Here is a 9,726-nt window from a genome sequence, read left to right on the forward strand (position 1 = left end):
GGTCATCATTCAATTTTATTGTACGAAAAAGAACAGCTTTCACATGCCGCTATAAATAACTCATTTCGTGTCGCACAGAAGAAAGACGTACGGGTTTCGCAAGACACGAGGTTGAGTATATGATGACAGAAATTTCATTTTTACCGAACTGTTCTTTTGAAATGGCTTTTAATATAATTGAGAAACAAATCACGCACGCACACGAACAAACTCGAAAATTCTGAAAGCAAGATGTCTACGTTGCATGACAAATATTCAAACCAGACACGAAGGGAGCGAACAGCAGTAGTAAATCCCTATGGGTGATCTATACCCAATGCTGAATTAATGGCGGTAAATGTGCATTTCGATTCCGTAGACAGGGAGACCGACACAGACATGAAGGAAGAGGAAATTGCAGAGGAGTTAGAATGGTGCCTGGCCCCGCTCTCGTGCCCTTGATCTTGATTGAAAGTGGCAGAGGACAGCATTCAGAGTCATCAAGGGCAACCCGTAAATGAATGAGAACGCGACTGCGGTCGAGTTTGTCACAATCATCAGTGACAAATCATCAGACCTCATTATAACCTCCGTGATTCGGTTCTGAAATTCCCCCGCATCACGCGCCATTTCTCTGGCGTTGGTAATGCTGGATGTAGATTTACAGCTTCATTGGTTGATTTATTGTTTTGTTCTAGGTTTATTATAAAATATTTCCTCTTACAGTGACAATGAAGGTTACAGTAGTTTACACAAGTTCTTACTCAGATCTCTACGGTTTGTACAACTCGACACAGCATTACCATTCAGGGGAATTAAAATCTTTACGTCACTTAAGGGATGTACCACTAAACTCGATAACAAATGACCGAAAAATCGGAAATTCATGCAGTAGAGAAATATTGCGATTAAGGCCTAGTCAAAGCAGCTACTGAAGACGAATAAAAACACTTCATAATCATCTTGTGGGGTCATCATCAAGTTTGCGTGTCATCAGAGCCAGACAAAGCTCAGTCTGTGGCACAGTTATTTGGGAAAAGATCCATGGATGAGTACAAAATAACAGCATTAATTCAAAAAGTCTTCCTTTCCATATCACATCTATTACGAATCGTCTTCGGTTTTGATGACGTGAAAAAGCGTGACGTTAAATATGACCTGGTGTCCATTGTTCCAAGCGTACAGCGCTCTCTCTCGTGCGTTGTAATCGAGCATGGAGATGTGGAAGTACTGGTTGTGAAACGGGATGTCTATGTACTCGTACGTGGACGTCTTTGTGTTGTACGAATAATACACCTTTGCTCCGGTCAGGTGGGAGTTGGTGATGTAGAGGGTTCCACAGATCATAAAAGACTCGCCCGCGTTCCTCTTGGAGTATTCCGTGTTCCAAGTCTGGAGAACCTCGAGCGTCTGAGGCTCCAGCTGAGAAACGACAATATTCCCTGCGTTCTGATTGGTGGCGTACACGGCCCACAAACCCAGCTCGTCGGCCATCAGGTCGATGTCAGAGAAGCCGCCCCAGGTGTACGGATAGACGTTGTGGAAACCGGCATATTCCAGGGCGCGTTGTGCGAGAACCCTTCCGGTCTCGAAGCTGTATTTAACGATGATGTTGCTTTGTTCCTTGTTGTAATACAAAGAGCCGTTGTACACCACGTGGTTGGTTCCAGCCCACTTGAACGGGAGGTAATAGGTTCTCGACTCCAATCCAGAGACAAAGTCATCGACGTTCTTGTACTCCCGGACCACCTTGCTGTTAGTGTAGGTGTCCATGTACCAAATCTGTGTGAAACGACAAATGGAGATTCAACTAGATTGTTTTACATCGGACTAGGTGTTAGCAATCCTTGGAGTGTGAGAAAGTGAATCTGGTGAATGTGGAGATGAACTGCGCCCCCTGCACAACTCACCCTGTTGTTTCGTGTTGAGGCGAGTGGGTCGGTCATCCATGCGCCGAACCGCGTGCCAGATGTCTTTATAGTTACAGGGCCGGTGATTTTCATTAATTTTCCACATGCTGGAAATGAACACGCAATTAATTTGATTCTTTATTGTCATCGTTATATCCGTTACATTTTGCAAAATAGAGTAAGAGATAATTTCAAACTTTCACTTAATCAGTATTTCTAGATGTATTGTGACCATTCTAGTTGAGCGTCTGTTGAATTTCAACAAGATCAAACATCATTTGTGACAAAAAGTCATCCAACAGCAATTTGAAAGACTGACATGACAAGTCACATGAGAACTGTGATAAAAATGTAGGTTATCACATATAAAATACAACAAATATAACTGTTTGCCTTAAAGGGAATGTGAATTTGTTTTCTTTGCAGTATTTGACAAACTTTTTGACAAAATAAAGAGCATCTTTTCTGTTAGTTTTCATTTTCTTCAAATAAATGCAAATAGAAACAATACTTTAATCTGAAATGTGAAAGAAATATTGTTGGTATATCACAAAATAAAACTATGATAATTTAACCAAAACATACATCTATTAATATTACATTTTCAAATCAGAAGAACTGGTTTTGAAGTTCTATACAGCAGTGGCTGTATATTAATAAATACAGACATTTAATAAACATTCACAATAAAGTCAAATTATAATATATATTTTCATGTTTCATAATTGCAATATCAATGCACATTTAAACGTTCTAAACTTACTGAGTTTGCTCATGCAGTTTCGCAGACGGCTGTCCAGACTGATGACTCTCTGATAGAGCTGCTCATAGTCGTAAGCACCCAGCTCCTCCTGGATGCCTGTGAGCACCACAGATAGATTCCTGATTTCCTCTTTGAACTGAGAGATCAGCTTAGCGTCTGTTTTGTACTGCTCGAGCACAGGAATCAATGGTTGGAGTTCATCCATGTGGTCCTTTAGCTCCTATAGACAGACACAGATTCATGATTTTACATTATGAAATTCTAATAGAAGAGTATTTAACCTTTAACGTATACAACGCCACAAATTGGTTGCTCACGTTAGCATTTCTAAGAGCAGATGTATGCAATCTTTATTACAAAACACCTACCTTAAAGTTTCTAGCCATTATGGTTTTCATGTCCTGTTCGATTTGCCGGAACTTGCTCCTCAACCCTTTCATTTGATTTTCCATTTTCATGACATATTGGAAATCTCGCTGTGTCCGCAGGTTCAGAACTTCAATGGACTGTGACATGTTCTGAACCTAAGCACAACCACAAAGTTACACATCAACAAGAAAAAGGCTTAAGATGACTTGAAATATAGCGCGCAAATTGTATTGACTCCATTAATGGAATTTTTTCTCGTAGATGATGTCAAGGAGTGAACTATTCATTCAAGAAAGACGTCACATCACTGGCACAGACCCTTAAAGATAAACCGACTCCAATAAATGTATCTTTAAAAAGGGGCTGATAAAAAAAGCAATGGCTCCAATCTCATGGTGCTTATCGCTGTCAAACAGTCCGATCAGCTACCTTGACAAAGGGGCAAGAAAGCATCTGTGATCATAAATGAGTTTGGTTCTCTGTGGGCCCAGGCTTTCTTCGAGGCGATAGGGCAAATGAAGGTGTTAATAAATGTACATATCAATATTATTAACAGTGATCGTGCTTCCGCCGAATTGAGGCACGTATCATTTATCATAGATCAGGTATTAATGACCCCGCATAAAATCAACCTCTCGCTAATGAAGTGAAAGCACCATCAGCGTTTTGTGTATATTTATTGCAGTGTGTGTATGTTTGAAAGTCCTAAATGGGAATGAGATTGATAAAAGAGGATGGGGGATTGGGGTGGGGGCACTGTGTAATGGAGAGAGAGAGAAAGAGAGAGTGTTAGTGTTAGCGCATTAGTGGCGAGCTAGAGTTGCCCGCAGGCTAAACAGTACATTAGTTGTCCACACAATATATACTAACCAAATGGTGTGTCATTGTGCGTGACAAATAGAAAGCGAGAGAAAGAGAGATGCAAGACCAAATCTGTCTACACGATGTACAAAAAGGAATTGATGATATATGTTATATATTCGCCCTGCTTTTTATAGAAAAAAGTATTAAGCAACTTTGTGAACGTTGCAGTGATTTAGACATACATTTATTTGGCCATTTCGGTATCTCTCCTTCTAGTTTAACCACATTAAGACGCGTTTAATAGCATCTCATTAACATTCAGTTGAAAAAGTCTATCGATTGAAATGTTTTAGTAAAATAAAAATTGGTTACTATTGCTGTGTGTTGTGTATTTGCTTCCAGTCAAGTTCCATAATCCACTTTACTACATTTCTTTTGGGTTTTACAAATTTGAATCTGCTTGACCACAAGTAAAACATACAGTATTCATCACCATCCCATCATTTGTGTTTTTATCTGCGTTTTCACTCTGGTCTATGTATTTGGAGAAGCACAGTTTTTGTTTAACTGAAAAAGAACAAAAGACAGAAGAAAAATGTGTGTGTTTATGCATGAGACCTTCTCCAGCAGCTGTCGAAGCTGTCTGCTCTTGGCGTCCCTGGAGCACAGGTTTTGTTCTGGTGCGACCACAGTGCAGATACAGCGTCCGGCAGCATCCTGTGCCGAACTGTACACCTGCCATCCCTCCTTTGGACCAATCGTCTGCAGAAACATCAACATACGCTTGAACATATCTGCAGGTACACAGAAATGGGTATATGCATATATCGTTTTTTATAAAGCCTACTAACTGCAAAAGCAATATTAAACACTAAATCTGTCTAATTTGCCTTTTAAATTATTTCTTAAATAAATTCTTATGCATTTAACTTGACCAAGCGGCAACCTTCCGGCCTGTCCAGCAATACCAACAGGGAAGTAACAAACTGCAATTCATTGACTGGCTCCAAAAGAGCAGAATCTCATTGAGGCCTATGTTAAAATGCCCAACATGTTTACAGCAGGGTACAAAAAATTCTGCATAAGTAAAGGCATGGACACTCGAGTAATAGGTGGTTTCAGCAACCAAGCACCTCAGCTCAAACCATGACCTGCCCATTTTTGATTATCTGCATTGTGATGCACAGTGACACGCTGGTAATATATTGCCGCCCAGCTCCGCCCACTTTAGGCTTCAAAAAAGCTCATCAGAAATCTACGAGTCACATCATCAGACATTTTTCATTGAATATATGAAATGTGGTTGATGTGAACACTATACAGCCAAGTAGAGAGTTTGTAGTTCTAGCTCGAGTTATATACTGAAAAAGTTTATTCTTAGGTCAGGTCAGTTTATTTGGTTTACTTCACAGATCTTACATCAACCAAAAATAAAAATTCTGTCATCATTTGTTGTTCCAACTCTTGTGTAAATAAATTTTTCTCAATAAAGATAGCGAAAGATATTTGGACGAATGCTTGTAACCAAACAGTTCTACTATAGATAGAAAAATTCCAAGGGTAGTCAAAAGTGCCTCAGAAGTATGAAGTTTGCTTTCTTACATTCTTCCAAATTGTGTTCAACACATTATTAAAAATGTATAAAACTATTTTCCCTACTATGGTGGTCAATGGTGGTCACCAACTGTTTGGAACAGATATGGAACGTAAATGAAGACAGAAGTTTAATTTTTGGGTGAACTGTTCCTTTAAAGGGTTCATATGACACGGCTAAAACTTTATAAATATTGTTGTTTGTTTTAGATGTAATGCAATGTGTATACACGATTTAAAGTTTAAAAACGCTGTGTTTTCCACCTACCGTGCATCTCCTCTTTGCCCCGCCTCTCTGAAACATTCAGATTGTTTACAAAGCTCATCCCTCTGGAAAGCTAGATCTGCTATGATTGGCCAGTTAACCAGTGCTTAATGATTGGTTGAATACTGCAAGCGTGTGATGGAAATGTAACGGCTCTTAAAATATCTGGAACATCAGGTTCCGAAGCGATTGTACTGACAGGTACGCCCACCTTACTTGCATTTAGATTTGGGCGGTCTTATTAAAATCATACCACGAACTGAAGTAGATTTGTGGGGGTGTGGTTACACGAGGCGTTTCAGGCAGGTCTGCGTGAGCATTCGCTTTTAGATAGAATGCATATTTTGTTCGGACTCTTTAATTTTTGCAATTTTACCGTCTCATACATGCATGAGCAACTTAAAACACACCAAAGGGGCCATATGACCCCTTTAAGTATTCCGGAGTAAAAATATTATTGCATAACCTATACATTCAAACAGTGATAGAGCAGAATATGATGTTTTATCCACCGACGATATACTATGAATCCTTACTCTTGTGCAGCCTCGAGATCAACACTTACAGAAAAAGGTTACAAAAAGAATGCGAAAATTCAATGTTATCTTTTATTTGAAGGATGTGCTGGGTATAAAAGGCATGCTTTTACAGGCCATAACAGTCAGGCCAGCGTGCTATTGCCCCCCAGACAGCTGTTTCTCTGAAGATGAATGAAGTAAATCGCTTAGGTTGACTGAAAGTCAAAAGGGCCATACTGTACAACCACTTTTATCTATTGGAAATCTGTCTGTTGGTGGACCTGAGGACCCAGTGTCATCATAAAGGTGGGCGTGTCTCTGTCAGTCAGCATAACGCTAATGATTTCTCGTTCCAATTCACTTGCTGCAACCGATTCAATTCCCAGTCGCTGATGTATAATTTGTGCAGACGTGTCGTAGAGCCGATAGGCACGACACATAGGTTTACCTTCGAAAAAACGCACAAGAGCAAAAAACAAGCAAGCAGGGCTTTAAAGCTAACAAACACACAAAAAAGTAGAGGAAAAAAGGATTGGGTTAAGGATTGAAAGATTGAGAAGAGAGGGAGGATTCACCTGAGAGGACAAACTGATAAGCTTTTCAGCCGGGGATAGAGGAGTTCCATGTCATACATGTACAGACACACACACACACCGAATTTACTGCCGTCATCCATGACTGCCTCCGTGTATTTTCTTTCTACTGCTCTTATACGGTTTTTGACCAGGTGAAGATCTATGTAAATACTGTATTGTAAATCATGACGGAATATCAAGATTACATAAAATAGATAACAAGAAAACAAAGATATTAGATCTAACTATGCTGATGATATAATGCATAAACCAAGTATTTGCATTTGACTATATCATATTTGTTTAGGAAAAATGAAATGTAAATTAGAACGTACTAGTGATCTTGGCTCTTCAGTATACAATATTGCTCTTGCTCTGGAAAACAAATCACACACTTTGAGGTCTGAAAACACAGACTATCACTGTACAGATACCGATGATGATATCTTTTTAACGGAATCACATTTCATTCTTGATGGAGGGAATCGTATTGTCAGCCAAGACTAAACCGAGACATTTTTAATCACTTTAGTCTGGACAAGCGGTTGTGTGTCTGTGAGCACATCTGTTGGTTTATGGGTGTACTGGATGCATGTGCTCGTGTGATAGTAAACGGAGTTAAACTGATATAAACAACACCTGTTTAGGAATTAAAAGCCTTAGCCTGCTGCCGTGTTATTTATAGGGGTGAGAATTGATATTGCTCTTTACATGGGGTTGTGATAAACATCGATGCAAGGAAAAAAATACTTGACATATTTCCTTCTGTGTTTCTATCTGTCGGTCTAGAGAGGTTCAAGATGCAAAATGCAATAGAGGATAAATACAGTCCAACTAAATTCTTACTGTGCTTACACCAATGCTTACACCTATGTTTGCATAGTATAACTTCAAGGTATGTGAAAGTTCAACAGGTACAAGGGGTATCACAATATACCGGTATCGTCGATAACAGTGACAGAAACCCCTCGCTATTATCAATACATGTTAATTCTGCATTTACATTTATTATTGTAAATTATTCAAACTCTTTCTCTAATCCCTACACTTGAATTTAAAGTGTGATTTGTTGGCCTACAGTATAATTCAAGATAAAATCGATGATAACATTTTCATATAAACGAAAAGACATTGTGATACTATTGCGGGGGGCACATTTTTATTCACGATTACCATGAAGCGAAATTCTGATATCGAGACAATCCTTACAGGTTCCCGAAAGAGTAGAAATCAGTATTTATCAGACAGGAGGAAAGAGGACAGTTGGAAACAGTCCAACATTAAATCGGTGTTCTGACCTCTAGACCATATCTCCATATGCGAGTGCACTTTTAAAGAGAGAGAATAGGACTTTTTGGTAGGCAGTAAAGTTGTCTCCGAAATGAATCTGTAAAGTAATAAACTGAGTTTGTGTATCGCATCCATTATGTGCATGCACACTGCAATAATATGAGTATTGCAAAGGAAAATGTCCAGATATTATATCTAAAGATATATTTTGTGCTTGAAATGTAAGCCATATTTGTCCATTGGGTTTTCAAATATCTGAATACTGCTCCAGGCTTTGTAAACACAACGATGCACAGCTTGGGCAGATATGGGAAAAACAGACTTCGTTCAAAATATTTGGGCTAGAAAAGTTAGCAAACCGAGTTCAGTCCTGAGGGATAGGCTACTGGACTGTGAGCATATTCTCAACACCATTAGTAAATAAAATTAAAGGAAAGAGGAGCAGTAAATACGACCCTGCCTTCCAATGTACACCAATAACTCTGTGATTATTGAGAGAAAAACTAATTACAGAATGTTGAACGTGATGTTGGTTCATATCGTGGCTGGAATTAGATTCTCTCCACTGACTTTAGAGAGCAGTGTCCCCTAGGTGTGTAATGAAATTTGTCACCATAAAAAGCACATTTGGGCATGTCAAATTAATCTTCATGAATCACTCATCCCATGAGCAATTAGAAGCCCATCATGCTGGCCTTGAGTCGAATAGCAAAAAATAAATATCAATCCATACATCTAAACGAGTGCTATAGTCACCATAACTTACATTACAACTATGCATTTTCATTTATTTGGATGTGTGTGAATGGCCAAGTTCACTTAGAATTAAAAGGGTACAGAAACAAATCATATAAACAGATAATTATACAGTATATTGGAATTATATTATATGCATTTTTCAAAGACTGTGTGGTAAAATGATTACATAATTCGTCTCGTGCATCTTAACATTTACCATTATGTTCAAGTTTAAATTTCGATAAAACCTCAAATGCTGCTTTTCCCTTGCAACACGTTTGCAATGTATAACGATATATCTCACCATTCGGAATAATGTGAAAATTATATTCAGAATCATCCAACTTACTGCTGTTACATTCGAGAAATATGTGTTTTGGCAAAACTCTCACAGAAATAAATATCGTAGCACCTTTAAATCTTTTAGGCAGCAATGCATACAATCTGTAGACTGTTTTACGCTTTCTAATGTGTCCAGTCTCAAATATGTGATATTTAAAGCCAGCACACTGAAGGCATTGGCAAACTTCTTTTAAAGCAATTCATACTGAATTTATATGCATTGCTTTCAGACCGACTCGCATCAACAAATAACGCAGCATCTTTAAATCTCTCATCCGCGCAACTTACCATTGATGGATACAGTCCGGAGAGAATAAGGACAAGCAGGGGATTCAATAGACCCAAAAGAGCACGCATGTTGTCACGGCTGGATCGCACTTTCCTGCAGTTAATATCACGTCCTCGGTGTGGGACCAAGCGATGCCCGAATGGATACGCGGGCGGATAGATCCACGTTCATAACCCTGATACTCGGCTGCGCGCGCGCTGCCCAAAGTTGTGACCGCACGCGAGTGAGGATTCAGCGTACTAAACCAACACGCAAGGAGCTTCACAACGGATGTGACATCATTTGATGATC

The 9,726-nt window shown here is 39.2% G+C and overlaps 1 protein-coding gene across 2 annotated transcripts; it reads right to left on the reverse strand.

Moving 5' to 3' along the window:
* olfm3a (olfactomedin 3a) lies at positions 1–9,726 on the reverse strand. Of its 2 annotated transcripts, none has more exons than XM_079487527.1 (6): positions 9,435–9,726; positions 4,444–4,587; positions 3,021–3,176; positions 2,653–2,872; positions 1,890–1,996; positions 1–1,761 (listed from the first exon to the last, which is right to left on the reverse strand). In XM_079487527.1, exons 1-6 carry the CDS (start codon positions 9,501–9,503, stop codon positions 1,084–1,086), a joined length of 1,374 nt encoding a protein of 457 aa, XP_079343653.1. In that variant the 5' UTR covers positions 9,504–9,726; the 3' UTR covers positions 1–1,083. The 2 variants fall into 2 exon arrangements, with proteins under 2 accessions (XP_079343653.1, XP_079343654.1); XM_079487528.1 differs by having other exon boundaries at positions 643–1,761; positions 4,444–4,619; positions 9,435–9,690.

Source organism: Barbatula barbatula (assembly GCF_947034865.1).
Source record: "Barbatula barbatula genome assembly, chromosome: 23".
Lineage (NCBI taxonomy): Eukaryota > Metazoa > Chordata > Actinopteri > Cypriniformes > Nemacheilidae > Barbatula > Barbatula barbatula.